The sequence below is a fragment of the Triticum urartu genome, chromosome 4 (genome assembly GCF_003073215.2).
Source record: "Triticum urartu cultivar G1812 chromosome 4, Tu2.1, whole genome shotgun sequence".
In the NCBI taxonomy this organism is placed as follows: Eukaryota; Viridiplantae; Streptophyta; class Magnoliopsida; order Poales; family Poaceae; genus Triticum; species Triticum urartu.
In genome coordinates, this window is record NC_053025.1 from 607,804,335 (window position 1) to 607,819,907 (window position 15,573).

A 15,573-nucleotide genomic window follows, 5' to 3' on the forward strand; every position below is an offset into this window, starting at 1 on the left:
ATTATTGCATTCACAGAGACTGCTTAATTATCACACTTGCTCTCTTTGCACAAACCACTGTTATTCAACAACAACATATCAGGAGTCATCCTGATGGAGTGTGGAAATCCAGACATGGCCAACCATCCCCAGGACCGGCATGACTAACCTACCTACAGGAAGGAACGCATGCGAGGGCGCACGATGGACTGCGCGCCGTCGACATAGATGGTGGTGCCTGTCATGAAGCGGGAGTCGTCGCCGACCAGGTACAGCACCGTGGAAGCGAGGTCCTTCTCTGGGTCCAGCCACCGCCGCAGCGGCATCACCTCCCTGGTCGCCTTCTCGGCCTTCTCCTCCCCAACAGAGACAGGGAACTTGTCCCCCAGGTGGAGGCCGCGGCAGACGGCATTCACCCTGATCTTGTGCTTGCCGAGCTCCATCGCCGATAGCTGAAAAAACGAAGAACATCATGGTCATGTACGCATTCAGGATTTCCGTGATTAATCATTCAGGCTTTTTTGGTAACAGGAAAGAAGGCTTACTCTGACGAGCTGGTGAACGGCGCCTAAACTTGTGCCATATGCCGCCGCCCCCGGATACAATCCTCTCTCGGCGCCGATGATCTGGGTCAAGCACACCACGGAACCGCCGGACTGCGCATCCCGGAACCGCTTCGCCATCGCCTTTATCAGAAGCCAGGGTGTGATTACATTGACTTTCATGGTCTTGTTGTACTCATCTTCAGTCACGCTGAGGCAGTCTTGCACTTCCCCTGCTCTTACAGTGAAGCAAACATTTCATGGTCAAAGAGGTCCATGGGTGAAATTAGTGGACGATAAGCTGACTGAAAGATTCAGACAACATTTGGGTTGGTGATTAGTCGGGCTTGGGCATGTGTAAAAGATTTCTGTCAGATGGAAAATCGGGCATGTGTATCACTGTCTGTCAGTAATATGTGCATACCCTCGTAGGAGCAGTAGTTGACGAGGGCGTCGAGCCCGCCGTCCCCGAAGCAGCGCCACGCCGCCTCCACCGCGGCGCCGACGGCCGCCTCGTCGCAGGCCGCGAGGTCCAGTCCCACCACCGCGACGGCCGCCGCCCCTCCGGCCGCGCTGCGCCGCGCCTCCTCCGCCGTCGCGGCCAGGGCGCCCTCGTCGCCCACCAGGACCAGCCTGTGCGCGCGCGCGCTTAGATTCAGAACCGAGCAACAGGAAGAAGAAGGGGAACGGCGGCGAGGTGAGAGGGAGTACCTGCAGCCGTGCCTGGCTAGGCCGACGGCGACCCCCCGCGAGACGGCGTCGCCGCCGCCGTTGCAGGCGAGCAGCACCCGCTTCGCGTAGGCTGCGTCGGCGGCCATCCCCTTTCCCCTTCTTCTTCTTCTTCCCGGCAGCAGCGACCAACCGTGTCAAGTGCGTCGTCGCCTTGCTGCGTGCGTGACACGTGAGAGTTATAACAAGACAAAATTTACCCAGTCATCATCTTCAATATCGGGCCACGCCATACACGTTGGCGTTAAATTTTTTACGAATCTGATAAGTATCAAACATTCGGTACAAGTACGTGCTCTGAATGACTTTCAGCTGCAAATTTAATGATGTGAGGATGACAACTTTAGTTGTCAAGCATAATAACTTTTGTGCTTAAGGAGCTTGCACCTAACTTGCCATCCTCTTGTCAACTTATGACCTGCTCGGATGCTCTCCAGCTCCACGCGTCACCAGCTCCATGCGTAGAGCGATGCCAAACGGCCCAGGTCCGCGAAGCCAGCTTTAGGAAGCCCAGCCCTCCCGCATTGCAATTTCGTGGAGCAGCGGAAGCGTAGCTTCTCCAAACGACGAAGAATGAGTTGAATGAATTTACATGAGAATATTATTCCGAAGTGATTTGTGTACCGCTTCGATTAGAGAAAACACTCCCAAGCAAACCAGTGACCTCACGACCCCAGTGTCAGACTAGCCCGTGCCTCTCCTCTCTGGCCCATGCTGACGGAGCAGAAGCAGCCGCTGCTGCCGAACGCTTCGCCACTCCCGTGCGAAGCTGGCTTGGCTGGCTGGCCGAGAAGCTAGCCAATTTGGGAAGCCAGAGAACTTTCGAACGTGGCCTAAAGTTGCCATGAAAAATGTCCGGGCGGGTTTTCATGTGCCCGTACCGAACATTTAGTACTTATCATTTTTGAAAATTTATGGTGTCCTCGTCACCTCGTGAACGAACCGTTTTCCACGTGCCACGTGTCCTCTATAGCTTGCCGTCATGCTCTCTGGTGGCCCTCCCTTTCTATCATTTTTCTTATACGGCGACCGTCTCCCTCTTTATGACTGGACGTGCGAATATTTGCCTCAATGTTTTCATCTCTTCTCCCATTCGATGAGGCATTAATGCCGGCGGCAATCTTCTTCTCGTCCTATGGCGAAGCAGGCACGATCTAAACATATCCATTGAGGTGGCAGCGGCATGGATTGGAAAATGAAAGGCAATCATGAGAGTCAGGGTTAGCTTTTGTTCTCCGTATATTAGTTCCCTCCCAAGTTCCATACACTCCCTTCTCTAATAAGATGGTAAAAGTGAGGGACCAATTGCAGAACGCACAGCTAGTGTCCACGCCACCATGCATGAATGGGATCGCTCGATACTTAAGGCGCCCCATTGGCGGTTAAAGGAGCTCAAGGCGGAGTTGGAGTTGCTGCGGTCCGGCCCTCTCACTGACGAGTCGGGAGACAGGCAGCGAGTTTTGCTAATGGAGATAGAAGAACAGTCTTGCGTAAGATCGGTTGAGTATAAGGACTGTCTGCTCTTATTACCCATGAGGAGGAGGTTGGTAACTTGAATGGTGTGCAGGTGTGTAGAGACTCCCCAAAAATATCTCATTTACTTTTTGCTGATGATTCTCTTATTCTTATGAGAGCAGATGCCCAAAATGCAAACACCCTGCGTGGAATATTAGATGTGTATTGTTCAGCCTCGGGCCAATTGGTGAGTGAAGCAAAATGCTCTATATTCTTCAGTCCTAACACAAATGTCGAGGTGAAGGCAGAAGTGTGCCAAACTCTGAACATCATGACTGAGTCTATATCAGACAAATATTTGGGTCTACCATCCATGGTAGGGGTGGACCGTGTTGATTGTTTTAAACACATTATAGAAAGAATTCAAGCAATGGTGAATGGATGGAAAGAGAGAACTCTCTCATATGGAGGTAAAGAGGCTTTGCTGAAAGCGGTGGCCCAAGCCATCCCAACTTATGCGATGAGTGTATTTAAATTCCCAAAGAAAATTTTGGTGGGGTGATGAGGAGAACCAACGAAGGATGCATTGGTTTGCTTGGTGGAAGATGTGTATTCCAAAGGAGAGAGGATGTATGGGATTCCGGGATATTCATAGTTTTAATCTGGCAATGTTGGCAAAACAGTGTTGGAGACTAATTGAGAACTTTGGTTCCTTATGTGCACGTGTTCTAAGAGCAAGGTACTACCCTACAGGAGACCTTTTGAACTGTCAATTGAAGAAGGGGTCGTCTTATGTGTGGCAAAGCATTTGGTCCGGCATTCAAACTTTTAAGAAGGGCTATATTTGGAGAGTAGGCAATGGAGACAAGATTAATATATGGGATGATTGCTGGATCCCAAACAGTGCTTCCAAGAAAATATTAACAGTAAGGGGGAACCATGTACTTACTAAAGTGAATGAGTTGATTGACCCAACTACAGGAGAATGGGATGAGATGTTAATCTGGGAGAACTTTTGGCATATCGATGCAGAGCGCATATTACAAATTCCGTTGTTTCATGTGGAGACGGAGGACTATGTTGCATGGCACCTCACAAAGAGCGGAGTATTTTCAGTGCGATCTGCCTACTACAAGCAATGGGAAGTCAACTATGATACCGAGGAAAGCGGTCTGGCCAGCTATTCCATGGCGCCCCACCTAGTCTGGAGGAATTTGTGGAGTTTGAAAGTACCAGCAAAAGTTAAATTTTTTATCTGGAGATGCTTGCACAACGCCATTCCATGTCGGAGTACCCTGATGAATCGCCATGTTGGGACTGTTTCCCAATGCCCATTTTGTCCAGATGGGGCGGAGGACTTATCTCATATGTTGTTCAAGTGTGCAAGATCGCAGGCAGTATGGGAGGCTCTGGGAATCGCACCTGATATTACTTTCGCTAGAATGACTGGTCGGTCAGGTTCGGCGGTCCTAGGTTTTATTCTCTGCGATGGTTCTTATCAGCGATGCTACTCTGGAGTGGTTGAATTACCAGAGCTTATATCGATAGCATGCTGGTTTTTATGGTGGCAAAGAAGACAGTTTGTGCGAGGCGAAGATATATTGACACCAGGAAGAACAACACCTGCCATGGTTGCCCTAGCGCTGAACTATGTTCGTGGAACCGAAGTTAAAATCGCACCCAAGATAAATAAGTGCCCGGCGTTTCTCGCGGGGCAGCTAATTCTAAATGTGGATGCATCATTCACAGAGGACGACTATGCAGGATCATGTGGAGCTGTTATCCGTGATCACCGGGGGTCCTTTATAGCGGCATCCACAGCGAGATTAGAACATGTAGCTGATGTGTTTACGGCAGAAGCGGCAGCTTTGCTCGAAGGATTGAAACTAGCAAGGGATACGGGATGCTATAACTTGGTGGTGAGATCAGACAATACCACGGTGGTGGATGCACTAAACCACAATGGAGGTTATTCTATGGTGGCAGCGCCGGTCATTGATGAATGTCGAAGTAATCTAGTAGATTTCGGGAAGGTTACTGTCGAGCATTGTATTAGAGAGTCAAACTTTGTAGCTCTTAAGCTGGCTAGATGGGTACTTGTTAACAATCCATCTCTTTGGATTGATGTCCCGCCTGATTTTATTGTGAAATTGCTAGCAGACGATGTATCTATCATTTGATTAATAAAGTAAGCCTTCCCATAAAAAAAGATGGTGAAAGTGAGGGAAAATCCTTTATGTAAGTCGTCTGAAAAAAAATTTGGTTAGGTCGATTTTCCGGGTCATCAGATTAAGGATCCAACTGTCAACCTTCTTTCTTCTTCCTCTAGTTTTCTTCCTCCTCAATCGTTCCTTCTCACAGAAAATCGACTTAACCAAACTATAAATTAAGTCAACTTACATGTAGCTACCATGGAAAGTTAGACTCTAACGCCCAAGTCCAATCCCCCCTAATTCTCATCGCCTCCAATCAAACATGTCACTTTATATCTTAAAACCCTTAACATTCCATTCCCCTTATCTAGTTAGCTCCAACCAAATATGGTTTTGCTGTTATTAAATAATATAATGTTCTCGTCATCTCATGAATGACTGTTTTGCACTTGGCATTTGAGACTTGCATTTTTTTTCCATCCCCAGGAGCTCTGTGCCCTGCTCTCTGGCGGCTCCTATTCCTCTCGAGCTCTTTATCCGGTGCCCCCTTCCTTCTACGACTGAATGTTTGACACCGCCTGATGTCACCATCTCTCCTCCATCGGAGGGACGACGACGAGGGAGCAATCCACTCCCCCTTCTTGTTCTTTTTTTTGGCCAAGTAGGCACGATCTAGACACATCAATTGAGGTGGTGGGGACTCTGATTGCAAATGAAAGGGAGGCACGCTGATTAGGGTTAACTTTTATGGAATCGAATAGGCCATTGTAGACATGCCGATATAGTAGAACCCATCAAATTAGGCTTCGTCGACCAGGTTACCTGTCGACGTTGGTCACACATCGGAGACGGATTTCTACCCCGGGCCTATCACGTACGAACTTTAACACCACACATGCATCTATGATGGGTCCGGCACCCATTTGCAATTTATTCAACTTGCTTTGGTATTATAGCAGTAAGACAATGATCCTCGCATGATGATCACCACATGAAAAATCATAATAACATTCGGTGAAATTCCTTTTAACTACTCCGATAGTTTGTTACATTTGGAAGAAAATTCAACCAAGCATGCATGCGGCTGTGCTAATTACATCCAGAACGCTTGAGCCTCAAAATTCTTATTATGACTGAACACCTTGTAATAGCGAGGTGTCCGGCAAGCCGTGGCCACCGGCTCACCGTCCTCGCCACGCTCGACACGGAAACTGGTGAGCCGGAGGAGACACTCCACCTCCTCTTCCTTCTCGTACCAATAATGGTTGACCCACACCACCTTCTTCTCCTTCTCCTTCTCCTTCTTGGGTCGTAGGCGCTCCATGATGCAGTACTCGCTGCCACCATCGCTCGCCACCATGGGCACGAGCTTGGCATCAGCGTGCCTCCAGCCTGCCGCGACATCCTCATCCAGGCGGAACAGCTGCTCCCTGCCGACCTTCCACTCGGCCGGGTGGGAAGTGACGTCGCCGATGCAGAGGCGTCCGTCCGTCACGCGGGGGCCATACATGTCGCCTTCGTCGTTCACTAAGTGGAGCCCGAGCCACGCGCCCAGCTCGCCGTCGTAGTGGGCGTGGCCGTGGGCCGGCAGCTGCCAGTCCCCGCGCCGTGTCCACTCGCTCGTCGCCGTGCTGAACGAGAAGGTAGCTGCTCCCAGATGGTACTCTTTCGTGTCCGCGGCTCTCACGGACACGAAGATCTCGTGCACCTGCTCGTGCGGCGGCGCGTGCGCCGTGTACGCCGTGATGTAGTCGGCGCAGAACGGGAGGGCCGGGAGAGTCGGGTTGGCGTTCCAGCACCACCGCGGGTAGTGGAACTGTGGCTGCCAACCTGTCCACCCGCCGACGTCGTCGTGGCCGTCCCGCAGGCAGTGAAGGTTCCCGCCGGTGTTCCACGCGTACGGCTTCCACGCCGGACTGGACTTGGACTCGAGCATGTACAGTCTGTTCCCGACGGCCATGGCTGCCTTGTGGCCGTCCGGCAGGAGGCCGTTTGGGAGCTGGGGCGTGACGACCGTCGCCGCCGTCTTGGTGTCGTAGACGAGGAGGGCGCCTAGCTCGTCGAGCCAACAGTCTTCTAAGACGGAAGGGGTGCCTATGGCCACGATGCTGCTGCCCACGGCGGCGAACTGCGCGCGCTCTCCGACGGTTGCAAGCACGACACGCAGGAGCGGAGGGTCCGGGAGGGGCCGCGCACCGCCGCCGTCCAGATCGTCCTCGGCGCCAAGGTCCAGCTTGTGGATTCCGTAGCCGCCTTGTGGTCGTCGAGCACCACGTACAGATGCCGCTTCGTCGCGACCTTGGCATGCGAGTCGCCATCGTAACCTCGTGAGCCGATCGGGCCATCTCGGCCTAGAACGGCGGTGGGGCGGCTGGCATGGCGGCGGACTGGCCGTGGACGGGAGATGAGGAGGGGGTGAGATCGACCGAGGAACGATCGCCACGCCCATGACATTGTGCGTGCGCCGGCCCAAGACTAGGGTTCGATTTGAGAAGACCAAGGTATTTTATTTTATATTTTGCATAGATAGATAGGAAGAGCAAGGTAGAAAATGGATTGACTACTCGTGGATCTCAATCTGTGGCCGGCCACCGCTCCCGCTGCACATCGACCGTAGATTAAGTAAGAGCGAGCCATTTCGTCCGCGGCCGTCCGTTTGGATTGGCGCGGACAAAAAAACCGGTCCAACGCGTCGACCCAAACGGACGCGCGTCCGCTTTCGTCCGCCTGCCGACCCATTGCCGGCCTATTTTTAAGCCTGATTTGCGTCGGCGCGGACACAAGACGGACGCGCGCGCTCGCCCTCTTTCCTCACCGGGCCCGCTGATCGGTGGCACATTGGATTCACACACTCGCCCGCCTACTATGTCGCCGACGCCGCTGGCCATTTTTTCAGATTAAAATAGGATATAGTTCTAGCATACACAGATAAAAGAAAAAGACCACTACTCGTCGCTTTCTGACTCAAACTCGGTAATGTCCTCCTCCGACGTCTGAATGTAGGCGTCAGCAAGCTGCTCGTCTTCAAAATTCCGACCCGACGTTTCTCGTAGCTTCAGTTTCAATTGAGCTGCCTGCTTCCGTGAACGCTTGTCCTCCCGATACGCGGCTCGCTTCCTCCTCCTCGCGTCCCTCTCCAACCTCAATTGTGTGTAGAACTGGCGCTCGTCGACGATGTCTTGCGGGAAGCCTCCGCGCCACACCACTAAAGCTTCCATGTCCTTCTTTGAGATGGCAAGTCGACGCTGCCGCCTCCGGTGGACACGACGATCCTCGTCGGTGAAAAGCCGCGGGAGAGGCGCCAGATCCTGAGCCGGCTGGCTCGATACGGTGGGAAAATTCATATCCCGACGAGGCCTCCGGAGGCGCCACGCCATCGCGTCGTGCGCGCGGGCCGCCTCCTCTGCGGTGTCGAAGGTGCCGAGGATGAGACGCTTCTCGCGAAAGCAGATCTCGGAGGAGAAGGCGCCGGAGCGGAGCTCGCGGACTCCGCGAAAATCCAAAGCGCCCAGGCGGCGGATCGACATGGTGGCGCAGAGGCGGCGAGAGTGGGCGGCGGACAGAGTGTGGAGGGAGCGCCTTCTTTATAACGAGGGCCGGCCGCGGCGAGCGCGCGTGAACCTTTCCCGCGCGCTGGAGCGCCAAAACCAGCGCGCGCTAGACCGCTTTCCCCCGCGCACGCGAACTTTTCCCGCGCGCTGGAGAGCCAAAACCACAGCGAGGCATGATCTTAAACGCGCGCAGTCATGAAATGGGTCGGCCCGTTGGGCGCACTGCCGACCCAAAACTAAAAGAGGGCGGACGGCGGGCGGACGGCCGACCCAAGCGGACAAAAACGCCGTCTGTTTGGGTCGGCCTGTTGGAGTTGCTCTAATTCCATCAATCTATTTTTTTGCGAGGGAATTCCATCAATCATGTTCTTAAAAAAAACTAATTCCGTCAAATCTCCTCCTTCGTTGGATTTCCCCACCACGCAGATACATAAAACAGAGAACGAAACAGAGTTTTATGGCCACTTGTGAAGCATTTGGTCAAATATAAACAGAGCAAGCTAGACAGGTGAGCAATACATCACAGCCAACGAGAGCTAGCTTACATTATTACAAATAGAGATACCAAGGCTCGATATGGGCAGGTATGTAAAAACAATCCTCTTGCAGATGAGCACAACAAATCTTACTCCAAGCAACTGTATTAAGGGAATGCATACTACATTTGCTGAATCTCACTGTTAAATTGCCAGGATACAAGCTCAACTGCAATGCAAACCACGTTCAACTCATCACAATAATACGTTGTTCATATATGATCAAATACAAGATGAATTTATGGTTCATCGGTAAAATCACACGGCACGGCACACTAGATTGATGCGCGCACACACCCGCACAACCTCAATCTTATTACAAGCGAATCGCCAATCATCACAAATAAACCAGCTCCTTGTGAACTCCACACCAAGCTGGAGAAAGCCCCAGCACCCAAAGCGCATCACACAACAATCCAATCCAATCAAATCAAATCCAAGCATACTCGCATCAGGTAGCTTGTTGACTGAAAGCACACCATTTATCCTTCGTGCATAGCAACGTACCACACGTACGTAACTTGCACATGCACACACCACACTTGCAACACAGAAACATTTAAGCTCGCCTTCCTTGATTGCATCGTAGAGGAGTGCACAGATCACCTACGAATTGAAGAACAAAAGTCAAATAGATACCTTAACTACACGTCAAATTCTGTGACCGATGCATGCTCTGTCTATATATGTGTCTGTGCATGTAAGGAAGAGCCCATGGGGAACGAACCTTAGAACGGAGACCCTTGGGAGCTTCTTCTTATAGTAAGCTGAGTGAAGCGTTTCAAAGAGTGACGGGTGGTGTCCGGCCTCCAGGCCGTCCCACTCGAGCCTGCCCCACCAATCCTTCTCACAGTCCACAACTGGCTTAGGACCTTGACACGCGGCGACGGCCGGTATCCGCCTCAGGCCCCAGCAGTCCCTGAGGCTGATCATCTCCAGTGCCGGCGCGGCCAGTCTGGCCTCGCATATCCGCTCCAGCCTGTGGAGGTGGTATAGCTTGACGTGCTTCAGATTCTTGAATGTGACTCCGGAAGCTATCTCTGGAGGGTACTTGTTGTCCAGCGGGAAAACATATTGGAGGTTTCTGCAGTATGAAATCTGGATGGTCTCCAGGCTTGGCAAGGTGAAGGAAATTGGGAGGGCAAATACCAGCCTGGGGCAATTGTGTAGGTATATGGAATGTAGGGCTGTGAAGGCACTCCGTAGGTATATGCAATCATCAGGGTCTTCAGGATTGGTTTTATCCCAGATGCAGTAGGCCGTTGGGAGATCATATGCGGAAAATGTCCTTAAATCAGTGAAGTTGACTGCTTTAGGCTGACAAGAGAAGAGTGAACGTAGCTTGGGGCATCTCTCAACATGACACCATGTTAGGCTACGCCAAGTTTGTGGACCCCTTGGAGGGATAGCCGCGATTGAGGAATTGTCATGCACATGCAATGACTGAATAAGAGACCTAACAAACCATCTGAAAGGATCGTTCTTATCCATAGTCTCCAAATTGTGGCCTTCATCACCAATCTCCATATGCACATCGAGTGGTTGAAGCTGCCACTGGTCGCACACAAGGGATGAACATGATACATCCTTTAGAAGGATATTATCTTCATAAGGTAACGATCGCCTTGTGGGAACAAAACCCTCTTGGCTAGGACCAATCTCCTTTATACTTTTGGTCATGTTGATTTGGCTATGAACAGTAGAAGAGATATGGAGGTGCAACTTGCCTGCTCTATGTAATAAACAACCATAATAGATTTCATGCATGCATCGCGAAAGAATCCTTGCATCCGTAATGGTAATGCATGCTACAAATCTAAAGAAATCCTCCCTCACTTGTGCACAGCAGACCGCTAATCTTTTCCTCCTCCGAGTGTCTACATGTACCACTTCCAATCCAAACGTGTTATATTCACGCCAACCTAGGCAACAAAGCTGCCGACAGCCCAACAAGAATAACTTCCTAAGCTTTGGGACATTCATGACATTGAGGTCAAGTATTTTAATGGCTGTACCAGAGAGGTCCAACTCATCCAGATTGGCAAGTGCACGTAGGAATATGCTCTGCAACCGACCACAACCAGCCAGGCAGATTTTTGTCACCTTGGCTTCTTTGATTGGAGTTGCACGAGACTTTGGCCGATATTCCTTTTTCAGCAATTTTATGGGATGTGCCCAGTTCTCTGTTGGGCCATAACCATCGAAGCTAAAAGTCTCAAGCAGTGGAAGAGCTCCTTCAAGTGCAACAGTATCCAAGTTGGTACAGCCATCAAGAACAAGCATCTTCAGGCTTGCCGCTGATGACATTGCAGGCAATGATGCCATACCTGTATTGCCGGACAAGTCAAGGAGCTCCAGATTGATCATTTCCAAGGAAGGGCAATTGTTTGCCGTGATCACATCTGAAGATTCGGTTAGTCGGAGCTTGTGAACATTTTGTAATGTTTTCCATGCATGACTTATATTCCTCCATGAGACCCCTTTTGTATTTACCTCTCTTAGATTGGTCATCCGTTCAATCATCTGCTACTGCAAGGCATAATCTGTGTAACGCAGATCAAGCACTATAAGGTTTGGAAAACTTGTCCCCCCACCTTGCTCCTTCACAGTGTTTGCACAATGGTCAAGCCAAAGGAACCTTAGGTTGTGGCAGGATTGGAAAGGAGGGAATGCAAAATCAAAACTGCACTTGCAGAGTTTTAGCACACGGAGGTTGTTGGCTACTTGAAACAAATCATTCGGTAGTTCTAGCAGATCATCTCCCTTAAATGTTAAGAAATAGGATGATGCATCAACAGGAACAGCAGAGATACTTTGTGCTCCTTGTTGGTTTGATGCAATTGACTTCCAGCCTTGGTAGGATTTTATTTGTTGGTCCAACCAATATAATAGAGTTTCTATTGCATCTGAAGAATGGTGCAATTGCCCTATCACTCCATATAATGCATTGCCAACCTCCCAAGCTCTGTCCTTTTGAAGGATTCCGTCACATATCCAGTAGTTGCAAGCATGGGTAGCCCAGCCATAGTCAACAGTGTCTCCACGTGCTTGTCCTATCAGCAACAGTGAGTACAAGAAGCAATCCACAACAGTTGCTGGGTTGATGTCATCCATTCCGGTGTAACTAACCACCTCAACAGCTTCTTTGTGCAATAAACAACGTAGTTGTTGCCCGATATAGATGTGGTCCATGGTAATGAAAAGCATGTTTATATCAAGGAAACTGGATGACAACAACTTCTGTTGTTTCTGTGAGAGCTGAAATCTTCCATGGTTGGTCCATAAAAGCTTGGCTTTACCAAAAGGTCCAAATACAGGAACGCCTAACTCTGCCAGATCAATACCTGCATCTCCCCCATAATGAAGAATTAATAGAAATTTTTCATTGATTAGAGATTCATAGATCTCACTTGCTATGCTTGTTAGCTCTGCTCTAGAACTATCCTCTACTCCTCTGAAATCATCATCCTCATCTTGCTTATCAAAAATAGGCATTAAATGCCCAAGGTTCAGTTCTGCTGCTATTTCCCGCTGCATCATCCTTCTATTTTTCCACAGAGAGCAGTCTACGTGGACAACTTTACCAAATTGCAGTGTCATGTCTGGATTGCTTCTTTTGGATTTGAGGTGTTCTGCTGTAGCTCTAAGAACGGCGGATGCTCCCAGACCCTCACCGTACCAGCCATGAAATAAGAATGCTTTTATTCTGCCTTCTGCAGCATCATCACCATGATGCAGAAAATCAATGAGTTGCTTGACGGTGTCATCGAAATCCTTTACAACCTGCAGTAATTAACGACTGTTAGATACGACTGCCAAATGAGTAGACATATTGACACTAGCTATTTTCCTAAATTAATAAACTAAAACAACAAATGTCTCTTGTTGCAATCTTGATTATCAGGTCAGTGTAGACATGTGCCTAGTTTAGAAGTTTAGCTATTGTGGAACTAATATATTAATGAAGAAAAATAATCAGTTCATATATGCTTTCTCATTACATACATATAACCATTGCTAGTAATAGTATCTCATGGGCCGCAGCAGTCCAAAATTGTTGAAGCACTAGGCAGCTCTCCGCACCTGAACATCATTGCTCAAGGAACGAGATTGCAAGAGTGCGGTAACCGCGGGGAGAGGTAGTCATGCTCCAAATACACAAGTTTGGAAGGGTTCGTAATCTAACAAAAATATCATGAGTTTATTAAGGAGAAGAGGTACCAACCAGAGTATGGCCTTTCAGAGTACGTTCAGGTCGTTTAGCAGCCATTTTGAAGCTCCACAGCAAAACCAATAATTACCCTCAGCAGAAGAAAACCATGACTGTGTGCTTGTAACCTATTGGCCCCGGTTTAATTTCTTCACTGCCTACAAAAGTTAGATGCTCGTCAGATTCACGATGTGGCGTCACGGAAATACATATGACAAAACAAGCTTGTATATGTGCATACGAGATGCAATTGTAGTACCTAGATATCAAGTGAAGGAGCCAAGAAGACTTGCGGAGAAAGGAGAAGTTGTCCTAAAGAAATCCAGTCCCAGGTGAAGAAATATCACTCGAAATGGAAAAATAAACCCACTTGTTCTTCTTACATGGTGGCGGGGCTCGGGAACAACAGAATGAACTGCAAGATCGAGCAGTGATATCAGTCGATAATCAGGTGTATGATCAGGTGGGAGCTTTTGGCATCATCCCACATCGCAGATTTTTGTGGCCTTTCTTTAGAGCAGGGTTTGTCTCTTCCTCCTTTAAGCATGTATACACACCAAGAGATTTAAAAAAACTGTGATTACATATACACCGTTGCAACAAAGAAATCACAAAAAGGTGCATTGTTTATGTATATTTCTTTTTCCATAATTTTTTTTAAATCTACTTCAAGCTCTATATTTCTAGATATTCAGGGGAACAGCTATACAAACGCCAGAAAGAAAACTGGAATTTTGGATTTGAATTATGAAGATTTCCTAATCTGGTTGTTTGTCAAAAAAAAAGACAGATCTGGCTGAGATTGTAACACCTCTTAATCTGCGAGGCAGATCAAACACAGAAAAAAAGACACGTACTTCCTCCAGTATAAAAAAAGCTGACGTTAAAGCAAATTGTAGAAAGTATTACCCAGAATAGGTGAGTTGCTGAGTTAGTATGGAAAGAATAATTAAAAAAAACAGGTTCTTCGTATGTGAATCATGTCTAAAACATCAACTTTTCTTATACGGGAGATTGTAATAATACCTCTGGAACCGCAGGCAGATCATTCAACAAGTGAAGAAGAGTTGCACATAAAAATAAAGTTAACTCAAAAAAAATCTGTTGTCCCAGATGCAGATGACTCGATCATCTTCCTCAAATCAAAACTAGCACCACAGCAGTATAAGAAATCCATGAGAAAGATATCTAACCCATCGGCTGCAGATTTGTGCCCTCGCTGCAAAAATAACAAAAGCTGATGAGATGCTTAAACTTCTGGATCTGACACTGCAAAAACCTATGAGGAATCAAACTTACATATGTCTAATGTGTGTACAAGATGCAGCCGTACTTAGTACAATCGTGAAGATATATCACCCAATCATCTGCCCTGCTAGAGATGAAAGAAGTTTTTGCTTGCGTGTAGTTGGTGGAAGAGCTCGGGAACAGAGTGTAGTGCAAGATGGGGCAATTAGCATATGTTCTGGCAGCTGGGTGCTGTGGTGATGGTATGAGCTTTTCGCTTTTCCCCACTTTGCTTTCGTGTTTTCGCAAAGGACTTGTTCCTTGCTTGCAGTTGCAGATAATGTCACTCATTCCTGATCTGTTTTGTGGGCTTTTCCTTTTGTTCTTTCAAGCACTGTACTCTGCTTTCACTTCTCCGGGCATGGATGCAGAGAGATTATTTTGCAAGTTGCAGTGTGTTTGACAGTTGGGCATTGGAGACTATATCCGCTACATCTTTAGGGTCACCCGTACAGAAGAAAAGGAAAGAAAAGAAAGCATAGCTAGACAGATGAAGATACAGCACATGAATGTGTGCGTTCAGTAAATACGGGATTTCGGTTTATACAGTATCAAATACTTTGGTTTGATCACTAATGCGGTGTGTACTACTACTCGTAGAGCTAGTAAAACACTAGAGGCAAACAAACTGACAGAACAACTGGCAGTGGCTGCTATGCGATCTGCGGTTCCGCACGACACAGTTTTTACTAGCAAAACACAAGCAGAAGTAATGGTTGCTCTGGAGGGCGCATGGTTCTTCACCTTTCTTGCCACTGCCGGTGTTAGGCTTCTCAGGAATCTGAATCTCATACAACAGAGTGAGAAGACAAAATTTTATTCTCACCTGCAGCTGCAGGCAGGTCGCCGGCGCCGGAGGGAGGGGAGGCGGCGAGTTCGGTGGAGCGGCGGCGGAGGAGCGAGGGCCTACCGCGCCGCCGACCGTGGTGCTCTCTGTGAGCGTGTGGTGGGCTGGTGGACTGTACAACAGCACCAGCAACGGTTTACAGTGGGCCGGGCCGGGCTTTCCTCCAGCCGATAATTTCGGTTCAACCGGAAATTTTCGAATAAAAATCGAAATCACCGCTCAAAAAAAAGAATTAAAATCGAAATCACCAAGAAATAAAAAAGAGAACAAAATCGATTTTATAC

General features: G+C 48.7%; 1 protein-coding gene and 1 pseudogene across 1 annotated transcript; both read right to left on the reverse strand.

The window, feature by feature from the left end:
• Positions 1 to 27: 27 nt before the first annotated feature.
• On the reverse strand, positions 28 to 1,459 carry LOC125553157 (2-(S)-hydroxypropyl-CoM dehydrogenase 1). The gene is made up of 4 exons (XM_048716940.1): positions 1,233 to 1,459; positions 946 to 1,154; positions 525 to 754; positions 28 to 431 (listed from the first exon to the last, which is right to left on the reverse strand). The coding sequence occupies exons 1-4, from the start codon at positions 1,337 to 1,339 to the stop codon at positions 153 to 155; spliced, it is 825 nt and encodes a 274-aa protein (XP_048572897.1). The 5' UTR covers positions 1,340 to 1,459; the 3' UTR covers positions 28 to 152.
• Positions 1,460 to 9,137: 7,678 nt separating this feature from the next.
• Positions 9,138 to 15,398, reverse strand: LOC125553158 (annotated as a pseudogene).
• Positions 15,399 to 15,573: the final 175 nt, after the last annotated feature.

Bases quoted from the DNA above. Each gene is read 5' to 3' on its own strand.
- LOC125553157 (XM_048716940.1), bottom strand. From the start codon at position 1,339: ATGGCCGCCGACGCAGCCTACGCGAAGCGGGTGCTGCTCGCCTGCAAC. The intron at 1,155-1,232 runs GTACTCCCTCTC...GCGCGCGCACAG, and splicing joins CTAGCCAGGCACGGCTGCAG to GCTGGTCCTGGTGGGCGACG. The intron at 432-524 runs GTAAGCCTTCTT...TCGTTTTTTCAG, and splicing joins CCGTTCACCAGCTCGTCAGA to CTATCGGCGATGGAGCTCGG.